The sequence below is a fragment of the Phocoena sinus genome, chromosome 11 (assembly GCF_008692025.1).
Source record: "Phocoena sinus isolate mPhoSin1 chromosome 11, mPhoSin1.pri, whole genome shotgun sequence".
NCBI classification, from domain to species: Eukaryota; Metazoa; Chordata; class Mammalia; order Artiodactyla; family Phocoenidae; genus Phocoena; species Phocoena sinus.
The window spans coordinates 307,411-320,295 of record NC_045773.1 but is presented as its reverse complement, the minus strand read 5'-3'; the positions used below and the strand labels follow the sequence as shown (position 1 = coordinate 320,295).

Genomic DNA, 12,885 nt, shown 5'->3' with positions numbered 1-12,885 from the left:
AGGTCAGCCCACTTAAAGCAGATTTGGCTTTAAGTTTACTGTTTGTCCCAATATTTAGTTTCAGTTGCCTGGTTTTCAGGTTGTCTCCAACAGCAATTTAAGGAATTTCTGCTTGTCTGTGTCCCAGCTCCCTGCTCCTGCAGCCAGAGATGGTACAGCTCTGAGAGGGGAGCTGGGGGAAAGGACACCGAGGGGACAGAGGGGGGTGGGGGAAGTTACCGTCCAGTTCGTGGCTTGGGGGCTTCCGGCAGCAATTGTGGACACCGACGCCCACTCACCACACAGGCCCCCACGAACCACCCGCCTGGCGCACAGCCCTCACCTCCTCAGTTCTGGAGCACCTGCGGCCTCGCCGACCATGGACCGTGGTGACCCCAGCCAGGGGGTGCAGCCAGCCTGGAAGCCCCCAGCTGACGAGCCTTTTGCCCTCGCAGGGACATATTCTCCCAGGGATTTGGGCCTTTCCGCTGGGTGTGCACATCCGGGGACCCGCAGGACCTGGTGGTCACGGATCAGCTGGCCACGTCAGTGCTGGAGGAGGCCATTGCTGGTGGAGGTGAGGCTGTTGGTTGGAGATGCTGGCGCACGGGTGACCCCCAGAGGCTCCGACAGACACCTGCCTGGCGGTGCTGGGCAGCCTGGACACGAGGTCCCCTGCCTGGCCCCGTGGGCACAGGGCACATCCTCGGCTGGTGCCCGTGGATGGTGTTCTGCCTCCCCGTAGCTGCCCCTGTGTCCATCTGCTCCGCTCCCCCGTGTCCAGGCCCCTCTGCGTCTCCGTGTCACAGCCGCTCCAGGCCATCTGTGGGTCCGTCTGTGGACACAGACAGGTGCCTCTGCACTGCAGCCTTGGCGAGGGAGGGTCTGTGCCGCCCCCCACCGTGGGGCAGGGGCTGCCGGTGCCTGTGACACCCTTTCCCCTCTCCCTGCAGTGAATCCGGCTGTGGAGCAGCAGTACGTGGACAACATCCGCTGGATCCGGGAGGCCTCCCAGCACCGGCTGGTGAGGGCTCAGCCTGGCGGGGGCAGGGTGGGCAGCTGGACCGCGCCCGGGGTGAGGTGCTGCTTGCCACCTGGGCCAATTAGGTGATGTCCCCACTGGCCACCTCACCCAGGGGCCGCTGGGCAGAGAAGCCCAGGACCTTTCAGAAGGGGACCTGGGCTCCGGGGCAGCAACCAGGGTCAGGCAGGTCTTTCCTCCCCTCACTCCCCTGCTGGGCCCTGGAGCCAGGTCTCCCGGCTTCTCCGCTGTGTGACCTGGGGTGAGTGGCTTGGCCTCTCTGAGCCTCCCGTCCTATCTGCGCGGTGGAGATGCTGGAGGCGGCGCGTGCCCCCTAGCTGTGGTGTGGGGCTTGGAGCAGGCCCTCTGACGCTCTGCGGGGCCGGGGCTGGGGGGACGGGCGTTTCTGTGACTGAGCGTGACCGCGAGTCGGATGACTCGGACCCGTCAGAAGGGTGTCTCTGAGGAGCTGACTTGTGGGTTCAGGTCTAAGTGGGGTTGGGGGCTGGGTGGGGGGAGTGACAGTGGGGGAAGCAGAGGGGTCAGCCAGTGCACAGGCCTGAGGAGACAGACAACTGGATGCACCAGGGCAAACTGAGAAATGAGCGTGTGGGTCACAGGCCTTTGACCACAGACCCTGATGGCCGAATGCCGCCACCACGTCTGGACCAGTGGGTCCTTGACCTGGGCTTCAGCCAGGCCTCCCCTGAGCTCTGAGGCCCCTCTCCTGGGCTTCCTGGTCCAGCCCTGTCTACCCAGGCTGCCGCCGCCTCCTGGCCCAGCGGTCACAAATGCGTTTCTCCACAAAACCCTTCATGCCAACTACCTGGAGCCTGAGATGCCCACGGCCGTCGCTGTTGGACTTGAGGGCCTGGGCCTGGGAGGGTGGGGCAAGAGGTGGAGATGGGGGGCCAGTCCAGGGAGGCCCGGAGAGGAGGGGCACGACCACCGAGAAGGGGCCGGCAGGGTTGCGGGGCTGAGGGCGTGTGGGCGGCCAGCTGGACGCCACCCCAAGCCTGCGAGCAAGACCCTCTCTTTGTGTTTGAGTTAAAGTTACTTGGACGTTGTGTCTTTCCCCCTTGTTTCAGGCTGCCCTCCCCCCTCCCTCCCTCCCTCCCTCCCCCCCCACTCCCTCCCTCCCTCCCTCCCCCCTCCCTCCCTCCCTCCTTCCCCCCCCACTCCCTCCCTCCCTCGTCTCTCATGAAAGTTGGTGATCACAGAAGGTTGTCCTTTTAACATTTTAATTGTTCCTTTTAACGTACACTCTTGACAAAGCTGGCAGTCCTGGGTCAGTTCCTCCCATTTTCTGTTTCTGGATCCGGGAAATCTGAAAGGCTGCCATGCTGGTTTACGGTACAGTTTTTCCAAAAAGGATTTGAGGCAGCTGGCGCAAATAAACCAAGGCCTTTGGGTGGAAAGCGGGAGGCTGAGGAAGCCACAGGCTGACTGAAAGGCTGGCGTGCGCGGGCCTCCTGTGGACGCCCCCCGCCCCGCCGTGCTTCACCCCATCCCTGGGCGGCTGAGGGAAACACCTGCACCCCCTTTGGAGAGTCCAGGGTTTCTCAGTCTCGGCACTGCTGACATTTGGGGCCAGGTGAATTTTTTTGATTGTGGTAAATATACATAACATAAAATTTACCATTTGACCCATTTTGAAGGTACAACTCAGGGGCATTAAGCACATACACTGTTGTACAACCATCACCACCGTCATCTCCAGAACTTTCTCATCTTCCCCAGCTGAAGCTCTGTCCCCGTCAGACGCTAGCTCCCTCTCCCCTCCCCTCTCCTTTTGTGTCTGGCTTATTTCAGTGAGCACGACGTCCTCAAGGTTCATCCACGTTGTCACATGTCAGGATTTCCTTCCTTTTTAAGCTGCATGTTCCCTGTGTGTATGGACCACACCTTGTCTACCCATCACCGGCCATGGACACTGGGTTGCTTCCCCCTCTTGGCTACTGGTGAATGGTGCTGCTGTGAACATGGGCGCTACTACCTCTTCGAGCGCCTGGGGGCTGGATATTCTTGGTCACGGGGACCACAGTCTAGCAGCGTCCCTACCCGTGCCAGCAGCACCCAAATGTCCACAGTCGTCCCCAGAGGTCGCCCGGCTGAGAGCCACTGTGCTAACGGTGACTGCTGTGCTGGCAGTAACAACGCCAACACGAGCAACGGTTCCTTTTCGGGAGCCTTTGGTGCCCGCAGTGAGTGCCCCCCAGCTCCAAAGGGGCTGCATTCTGGTGGCGGTGCGCAGGGGCTCAGCCTCCCCGGCCTGTTTCCTCACCTGTGGCGCGGGGCCTGTGATGAGCACAGACTCGCTAAGGAGATTCTGGGTGCCAAGCCGGGGCAAGGCAGACACGTCAGAACCGCCTCGTGGGGTGCTGAGGTTACTCTGGTGGGAAGGGTCGAGCGGGGTGATATCCCCGGAGACAGGCGAGTCAGGGTCCCGGAGGCCCCTGGGGTTAACCCTGTGGGGTTGGGTCAGGAGGGACATCTGGGGGCCCAGACTGCACGTGGACACGCGGGGCAGGACGTGAGTGCTGGACTCTAGAGCCGCCTCTTTCCTCCCTGGAGGTGGCCGTCTGACTGCTGGTGGCCATGTCTCCCGAGCATCCCCCGCGTCAGTCAGCTCTCACCCTTCTCTCCGCAGGTGGTGGGCTCCCAGGCCAGGATCCTGTACTCGGACCAGAAAGGCCGTGTGGCCATCGCCGTGGCCTTCAACCAAGCCATCGCCCGTGGGAAGATCAAGGTGGGCCGTCCTGTGCTTGGGTGGGGCTCCCCTGCCTCCCCACCGGGCCAGCCCAGGCCCGGGAGGGAGGAGGCCCGTCCTCAAACCCAGGCTCTGACGACCCGGTCCCTGCTGTGTGACTTTGGGCAGTCAGGGGCCCTCTCTGAACCTCTTATCAGAAAAGAGGGCTCCCGTACCTCAAAACGTGGCTTTCCCACGCGTGTTTCATGTGGCTTTGTTAAATTGTCCCTTTCAAACCACGACAGCCTTCCCTGCTTTTCCCCATTTCCGTCCTGGTCAGCCCTGCCCACCTCGCTCGGTGCGTGCATGCTTCCTGCTATGGTGCTGCAGTGCTGGCAGGGCAGAGACAGCCTGAGTCCTTCCTCCCTCCGCCTTCCCTCCCCCTTCCCTCCCTCCCCCTTCCCTCCCTCCCTCCTTCCCTCCCTCCCTCCTTCTCTCCCTCCTTCCCTCCCCTCCCTCCTTCCCTCCCCTCCCTCCTTCTCTCCCTCCTTCCCTCCCCTCCCTCCTTCCCTCCCTCCCTCCTTCCCTCCCTCCCCCTTCCCTCCCTCCCTCCCTCCCTCCCTCCTTCCCTCCCTCCCTCCTTCCCTCCCTCCCTCCCTCCCTCCCTCCCTCCCTCCCTCCCTCCCTCCCTCCGTCCCTCCCTCCCTCCTTCCCTCCCTCCCTCCTTCCCTCCCTCCCTCCTTCCCTCCCTCCCTCCTTCCCTCCCTCCCCCTTCCCTCCCCTCCCCCTTCCCTCCCTCCCTCCTTCCCTCCCTCCCTCCTTCCCTCCCTCCCTCCTTCCCTCCCTCCCCCTTCCCTCCCTCCCTCCTTCCCTCCCCTCCCTCCTTCCCTCCCCTCCCTCCTTCCCTCCCTCCCTCCTTCTCTCCCTCCCTCCCTCCCTCCCTCCTTCCCTCCCTCCCTCCTTCTCTCCCTCCTTCCCTCCCTCCCTCCTTCCCTCCCTCCCTCCTTCCCTCCCCTCCCTCCTTCCCTCCCCTCCCTCCTTCCCTCCCTCCTTCCCTCCCCTTCCCTCCCCTCCCCCATTCCCTCCCTCCCCCTTCCCCCTTCCCTCCCCCTCCCTCCTCCCACCTCCCTCCCTCCTCCCCCATCTCTCCTTCCCTCCCCCCCCAACTCCTTACTAAGCGTCCCCTGGTGCCAGCCTTGCTGCAACACTGCCGTGCAGAGGACAAGGTAGACAGGGTCCTGCCTGGTGCTGGGGGTAGGGACACTTGGACATGCAGGCAAAGGTATCAGTTCAGGGGATCTCAGTGGTACCGAGCTCTGTGAATAAAGTGAATGAGGTGACATGTGGGGCGACGGGTCAGGATGGCCTGCTGCCTTGCAGACGCAGAGTGGAGGCCTGAGTATCCAGAAGGTGCCAGAATACTGCACAGGTGGTTCATGGCAGAGGTGAAGAGGGGGAGCATACTTGGCCTGTTCAAGGGCAGGGCAGCTCCTCGGACGCTGAAGCCGTGAAATCCCGGTACCTCTAGTGCCGTCGAACACCAGGCTGTCCCTTACAGCCCTGTGGCATCGGGGAGTGTCCTGTCCTCTCCGGGCCTCAGTCTTCCTCTATCAAGTGGGTGTGGTGACAGTGTGGGTGGGGTTGAGGAGACTCGGACCCGCCCTGGAGAGCACACGGGGCTCCAGGTGGCCGGAAAGTGCGTCTCTGAGCAGCCATGGGGGCAACAGAAGCCCTGTGCTTCCTCCCGCCGAAGGTCTGCTTTTCAGGGGAATCCGAAGGGCATCGGGTGTGCCCTGTCCCTTGATCTCTGCCCTGTGCTGGGCAGTTGGACACTGGTAGCTGACCTCTTGTGTCCTCCCACACTGCAGGCACCGGTGGTCCTGAGCCGAGACCACCACGACGTAAGCGGCACAGACAGCCCATTTAGGGAGACCTCCAACATTTGTGACGGCTCTGCCTTCTGTGCGGGTGAGGAGCACAACACAACTTAAACTTCTTCTCTGTTGGATTTTATTTAACGATCAAGTGATTCATTCAGTCGGTTGTGGTGTCGCAAGAAAGGTGCTGGCCTCTGAGAGGCGTGGCACGGGGTGACCAGCCCAGGACGGAGGGAGGGGTCCTGGGATGCGGGCTCAGTTGTAAACCAGGGCGGGTGCCAGGTGGCCCAGCTAGGTGGATGCCCGAGACCCGGGTGCACCTGGGCCGCGTTCAGGGAAGGGCTGCTGCTGCTGCAGCCACCGTGATTGTCACTGTCGCCCCAGAGCTTTTGCGTTCCGGTCCTGGGGGGCCTTCTGGTTCCCAGCACCTGCAGCTCCTCCCATTATGGACGGGATCCCAAGGGAAGGAGGTGGACGGTCAGGAACACCACCCACATCACTTTGTTCTGAGGGATTTGGTCCACTTCGTCTAAGTTATGGAATTTATGCGTATAGAATCGTATTCCTTCATTATCTTTTTCACATCTGTGGGGTCCACTGTGTTATTCCTGCTGTTGGTCATTTGTGGCTTCTTTCTTTCTTTTCTTTGGCTGCTGTGGGGCTTGAGGGATCTTAGTTCCCCGACCAGGGATTGAACCCATGCCCCCTGCAGTGGATGCATGGAGCCCCAACCACTGGACCGCTAGGGAAGTCCCTGTGTCTTCTTTCTTTTTCCTTTATGAGTCTGGCTAGAAGTTTATCATTTTTATTGAGATTCTCAAGAAGCTTTTAGTTTAAATGATTTTTTAAATTGCTTTTCTGCTTCCAAATTCATTGATTTCTACTCTATCTTTAGTATGACCTTCTTCCTATTTACTTTGGGTTTAATTTGGTTTTCTTTCTCTGGTTTCATGAGGTGGAAGCTGAGGTTACTGATTTTAAACTTTTTTCTTTTCTAATAAAAGTGAATTTGAATTTCCCTCTAAACGCTGCTTTAGCTGCATCCCACAAATTTTTACATAATATATTTTTATTATCATTCAGTTCAAAATATTTTAAATTTCCTTTGAGACATTCTCTTGGACCCATGAGTGATTGAGAAGTATCTTTTTAAATTTTCAAGTTGGGGGAGATTTTTCTGATATCTTTCTGTTACTGACTTTTGATTTAATTCCATTATAGTCTGAGAGCTCACTGTGTATTCATTCTGTTCTTTTAAATTTGTTAAGGGTTGGATTGGTCCATCTTGGGGCACGTGGGAAGAAGGTGTCTTCTGCGGTTACTTGGGGGCTTGTTCTTTAAATGTCAATTAGGTCACGTCAGTTGGTGGTGCTGTTCCTGTTGTCTAGGTCCTTACTGACTTTCTGCTGACTTGTTCCATAAATTACTGACAGACGGGTGATGAAGTTCCTGACTGTGTTTGTGGATTTGTCTGTTCTCTTTTCAGTTCTCATCCACTTTGCCATGTGTTTTCTTTTTTTTTTTTTATTTTGCGGTACGTGGGCCTCTCACTGTTGTGGCCTCTCCCGCTGTGGAGCACAGGCTCCGGACGCTCAGGCTCCGCGGCCATGGCTCACGGGCCCAGCCGCTCCGCGGCATGTGGGATCTTCCCGGACCGGGGCACGAACCCGTGTCCCCTGCGTCGGCAGGCGGACTCTCTCTCAACCACTGCGCCACCAGGGAAGCCCTGCCACGTGTGTTTTAGAGTTGTGTTGTTAGGTGTGTCCTTGTTTAGGTTTACTGTCTCTTCTTGGAGAATTGACCTCTATCATCGTGTGATGTCCCTGTTTATCCCTGATAATACTGCTGGCTCTGAAGTTCTCTGATATTAATGGGGTTTACATTCGTATCCTTTGGCCACGGTAACAACATACCACAAACTTGGAGGCTGGAAACAGCACAAATGTGTTCCCTCACAGTTCTGAAGGTCTAAAGTCTGAAGTCAGTTTCTCGGGGCTTAAGTCGAGGTGCAGGCAGGGCTGTGATGTCTCAGGACGCTGCAGGGGAGAATCTGCTCCCTGGCCTTTTCCAGGTCCTAGAGCTGCTTTTCTTGCATCTCATAGCCCTGCACTAGGACGAAAGTATTCCCAGGACCCCCTCCTCTTCTCTGTGGGCACAAGTGGGGGTTTGGAGGAAGAGCCCGCCGGAAGGTGCCGACCCTTCCGTCCGTGTCCCCAGGGGCCTCGGTCTCGGGCAAGCTGAGGCTTGTCATTCAGTGAGTCCTGAGACACGAGCGAGGCACGGGTTCCATTTCTGGGCAGGTGCCTGCCTCCCCACAGAGTTCCGGGTAGTTGGCCGCCCTGGGACCTCGGCCTCTGATGGGCCGACGACAGTTGGTAATTTGCAGTTTGCCCCCCAATTTAGCGTGTTCGCTCTAAGGGTGGGACTGACGCTCTTTGTCATCTGAGCTAACACTGCCACCGCATCCCTTTGAATTCCTTTGTCCTCCGTGCCTCTGGGGCGCTGTACCTGCCACTTGGCACCGGAGAGAAGACAGCAGGGGGCGACAGTGCTCGTCGGGCACTTGTTCATTGTCCTGCTTTGCTTGGCTCTGAAAATACAAATTTCCGCCGTTCCTGCAGTTGCCCTGCCTTGTTCCCATCCGTCCCTCAGACCCTGGCCCGGGCTGGCTGCCTTCCTCGGGCGCTGACGGGGCTCTGTTTCCACAGACATGGCCGTGCAGAACTTCGTGGGAGGTGCATTCCGGGGAGCCACCTGGGTTGCCCTGCACAACGGCGGGGGTGTCGGCTGGTAAGGAGGTTTCTGGGCGCCGGTGGTGCAGCTGGGGCTCCTTTGGAAGGCTCGGGGGTCTCCTCCAGGGTCCTGGGCCTGCTTCCCGGAGCTCCCGCTACCGAGGGCTCCTCGTGTGAGCTGGAAATGGGGGCCTTGCCCAACACCCCACCTTTGGGGTCTCACCCGTCGCGTGGGACACCAAGGCCTGCCGTGGACGCCGTAAATCACCCTTTCCTGTCGTTTTCATGCTGCTTTCACAGATGTTTTCCAGGGAATGCGTCCTTTCACTCCGTCAGGGGCTGGGCTGGGAGGTGGGGACCTGGGTTCTGGGCTCCCTGGGTCCTGGCCCCTCTCTGCCCAGCCAGGCCTGTTTCCAGCCCATGCTGCGAGGGAGCTAGGGTTTCTGGGAGGCTCCCTTCTGGGCGACAGATGCAGTTCCCTCGTGGGGACGTCCCTATAATTCTGCACCCAGTTCCAACCCGAGGGGGTTTCCTGACACCAGCTGCGTGTCCTGCAGTTCCACTCAGTTCCAACACTGTCAGCACAGAGATAACGTCAGATCCCACGGCTGAGGGCTCAGTCCCACAGGGCTGTCCCCCACCCCACCCCCTGACTCCAGTCACATGTCTACAGTATTACCAATGCTTCCGACCCACCAGCTGCAGATCAGAGGTCCCTGCAGCCACCTCCTCGGGTTCCACTGGTTTGCTAGAGCAGCTCACAGAATGCAGGGAGCCCATTTATTCCCTGGATTTCTGATTTATTACAAAAGATATCAAAGGATGCGAATCCATAGCCAGATGAAGAGATACACGAGTTGAGGACCCAAAGGGTCCCTGTGGGGCTGGGGCTGGGCACGGCAGCACGTGGAAGTGTTCCGGCTCCCCAGCCTGGGCGCTCTCTGAACCCGCTCCTTTGGGGTTTCTGTGGAGGGTTCCTTACGCGTCCGTGATTGACTACATCACGACCACTGGTGACTGATTCCGCCTCCAGCCCCCCTGCCCTCCCGGCAGGTCAGGGGCTGGGACCCACAGTCCAGGCCTCTGATCACACGGTGGCTCCACTGGCATCCAGCCCCATCCTTGGGTGGTTTCCCAGAGTCAGCTCATTAACATAAGGAACGACACCTTCATCCCTCTCAGCAGAGGAAATTCCAAGGGTTTTGGGAGCTCCGTGCCAGGAACAGTGGGCAAAGACCAAATACGTCTTTGTTATAAACCGTGATGTCGTATTTGCTGCTGAGAACGACGAATAACTAATGTTTGTTGCAAGTGGACCGCATGGCAAGCATCTGAGTCCCCTCTCTCACCTACTCTTGGAAAAGAAATGCATCTATAGATGCGGAAACTGAGGCAGCAGGCAGCTGGGGCTACGCCTGTGCGCGTGGCCTCTGGGCGGGGGTCGCCTGGGGAGCTCTGGTTGCGCGGTATTCCTGGCTCCTCAGAGCAGCAGGGGGCGCTGTGGCCCCACAGAGGAAGACAGCTGCCCAGGCCCGGCCACCTCTGAGCTCATCTCTGAGCCCGTTTTGGCCGGATCAAGCCTGGACTTGCCCTCCAGAGCCAAGTCCTTCACGCTGCAGCTTCCAGGGCGTCCCTGGGGGCTGGCTTGGCCTTGGGCCCTTCGAGGCCGGAATGCCAAACTGCAGCCCAGTCAGGTGGCTCTCGTGAATGGAAAATGTGATCCGATCGCGTGTCCTTTCAGAGACACAGGCCGGAGAAAACCAGGACGCGAGGGAGCGCCTGGCATTTTGGCGCTGGGTTTGCCGAGTCACGCTGCAGGTACAAGAGCAGCTCTGAAGGGGGCCGGAGGTGCTGGTGGAGCCAGATCTGGACCCAGATCTGTTGTCCCTGGATTCGCGACATCGGTGACAGGACCGCAGAAGGCAGGACGGAGCCCCCGAGAAAGCGTCCAGGACACGAGGCCTCGGGACAATGCTCGCCGCTGACCCTGCACGGGGCTCCCAGAGCGGGGTCCCCTCTCACCGCCAGGCTGGCCCCTAGGCTCTGACAGGGCGCGACCGGAGAGGCGCTGGCACCGAGGCCCTCGGTTGTGGCCGCCCTCGAGGGCTCCTTTGGAAAGTGCCTCAGATTCACGGGGAATCCGTCGGACACAGACGTGCGTGATTCAATCCACCAGATACCGCTGCAAACCTTCCTGTGAAAGTCAGCGGGAGAAATCTGTCCCACGCCTGTTCTTCCTTCCGTCTCCAGCTATAGTTTTTGCTTTCTTGTATGGAAAAGCAAGTGTCTAAGTCACAAGCCACCCTGCTACCTCTCAGTTTGCTTTTCCGTTTCTGAGCTGGTCTGTCGGCACTGGGTCGCTCTGCGGGCCCTGCTCTGCCCCGTCCGCTCTGACTGTGTGCTGGGGTCTGTCCTGTGCTGGCTGCCCGCGGTCCCCTGCCGTCTGCTCCTTTTAGACAGGGCGCAGAGCGGGAGAGGCGGCAGTCAGTCCCTGGTCTCGGCAGGTTGGACGGCTGCGTAGAGCCTGTGTGGTTCCATCCCTCCAGGGAGGGTCTGGGCCTTCCCCTCAGTCCTTGTGTCCCCGCCTTCTGTCCTCACACCCGGTCCAGCCCCGGGGCCATCACACGTTTGAGGAATAAATGCACCGTCTTTATCTGGGTGATGATGCTGTTTCCTCACTAGAGCATATCTCGAACCCGGCTGTGCATGGGGATCCCCAAGGAGCTTGTTTCTCCTGGACAAATGGTCACGGTAGCAGCATGCTTTGCGGGCTAGCGGTGGAGGTTAGTCGCGGCAGCTAAGGCTCCTATGGTGTGCGACCTGTGCACGGGTGTCTCCAGAGACACTCGTCGAATCATCTCGATGGTCCCACCTATGAGGCAGCTGCACCTAGAATGTGACCCTGCCTGGGGTTCCCAGCAAAGCCAACCCGCAGTCACTGTGAAGGAGCCAGGACAGGCCCCGCCCTGCCGAGGCACCCCTCCTGTGAGCATGAACCGTTACTGTGTGTGCGCTGTGGGCGCCAGAGTTCCCGGCATGAAGATTCCTGTTTGCATAACGTCTTCAGCCCTGGCCGGTATCACTGCCTGAAACCCAGGGCTGCCGGGCTGCTGGGCCAGAATTACAGACTCTGCTGTTTTGCTTTGAGTCGCTCTCCCAGGGTCCTGTTCCTGAGCTGCGTGCTCTTGTTCATCGTATAATGTTGAGTACTTCCTTCCTTAGTACATCTGGCACTGACTCTTGGTACATGTGACATAGGGTTCTGCTTTTATGTCCTTCTCAACGGGACCGTTCTCTGTGCAGCAACTGCTCCGGGATACAGGTCCTCCTTTCTTGCTGTCTTCCTGGGCCCTGGACTGCGCCAGGCAGGGTTTGCAGAGGTCCCCTGGAGCTGAGCACCTTTGCTCTCTGACCATCTGGGCTTCGGGCTACCAAAACGAAAGATGTCGTTCTAATCTCCAAAAGTCCTCTCTGGTCAAAGGACTGTGGCTGCCGCCTGCTTTGTCCTCTGATCCCCGGCACCAGCCTGTGACAAGCGAGTGGTGATGACCTTGAATCCGTGCAGAGCCCCCTCCACCGCAGGGGCCACGGGAAGTGCTGGGAGCCCGCCCGCGGGCACAGGGCTGCCGGCTGCTGGGACGCGGGCCCGGGCGCAGGAGTTGCGCTTCCGCTCCCTGGGTGGGATGGGGCAGAGGGTCCTCACCCTCCTGGTGGGAACCGGCTGAGGTTGTCGGCAGGGTCCAGCTGGGCAGAGAAGGGGGTGAGGCCGGAGGGGCCAGAGGATCTGAGACCTGAGCCTGGCAGTAAAACCTGGCAGGAGCTGACAAGATTGAGGGTGTTTCCTGTTTGTGTAACCGAAAGGGGCTGGAGTGTCAGGGATGTGAGCTGGGCAGGAGCCTTGGAGAAAGACCTGGAGGGTGAGGATGGATCCAGGGGCTTCAGGAAGGACGCAGTCTCCGTGGCTGATGGGGAGAAACTGCGGGGCAAACAGCGGGAGAGGACGGGCACTGGCACACATGGATGATGAGATTGGAATGACAGCTCTCAAGTCATGAGGGACCCCAGAGCACATCAGACCCGGGAGAGGAGGTGGTGCAGCAAATGCTGGGCATCAAGGAACTCGGCCCTCAAATCAAGTACTCAGGACCCCGAATGCGAGTACAGGAGGACGAGCGTGAAGGACGGCAGGAAGAGAGCCACGTGGAAACACGGGAGAGGGGGCCCCGCCCCCCACGGAGGCCACACGTGGGGGCCCGGAAGGGGGCCTGGGTCTGCGGGTGGAGCGCGGAAGCACGAGCTGGGCAGCCTGCATCCCTCGGCCGTTAGGCACAGCAGGCTCCGGGCTGCGGGGCCGTTTCCCCAGACAGCGCTTCCGAAGCGGGCCTGCCCCTCGCAGGGTCGGACCCAGCGTGACCTGGGGACCTTCTGCCTCTCGCAGGGGTGAGGTGATCAACGGGGGATTTGGCCTTGTGCTGGACGGGACCCAGGAGGCTGAGCAGAAGGCCAAGATGATGCTCAGCTGGGACGTCTCTAACGGGGTGAGTGACCCCCTTGCCCCTCCCCCCGTCAGTGGCCCTGCCCGACCTC

At 59.7% G+C, this 12,885-nt stretch overlaps 1 protein-coding gene across 3 annotated transcripts in view; it reads left to right on the top strand.

Annotated features, from left to right (window-relative positions):
• Positions 1 to 12,885, top strand: part of UROC1 (urocanate hydratase 1) — a 40,837-nt gene that overhangs the window by 26,283 nt on the left and 1,669 nt on the right. For 2 of the 3 annotated variants that reach the window (XM_032650087.1, XM_032650086.1), the window contains 6 exons: positions 435 to 556; positions 933 to 1,003; positions 3,651 to 3,749; positions 5,558 to 5,657; positions 8,275 to 8,356; positions 12,737 to 12,836. In XM_032650087.1, the coding sequence (XP_032505978.1) occupies positions 435 to 556; positions 933 to 1,003; positions 3,651 to 3,749; positions 5,558 to 5,657; positions 8,275 to 8,356; positions 12,737 to 12,836 (574 nt within the window). The other variant, XM_032650088.1, reaches the window with a different exon arrangement.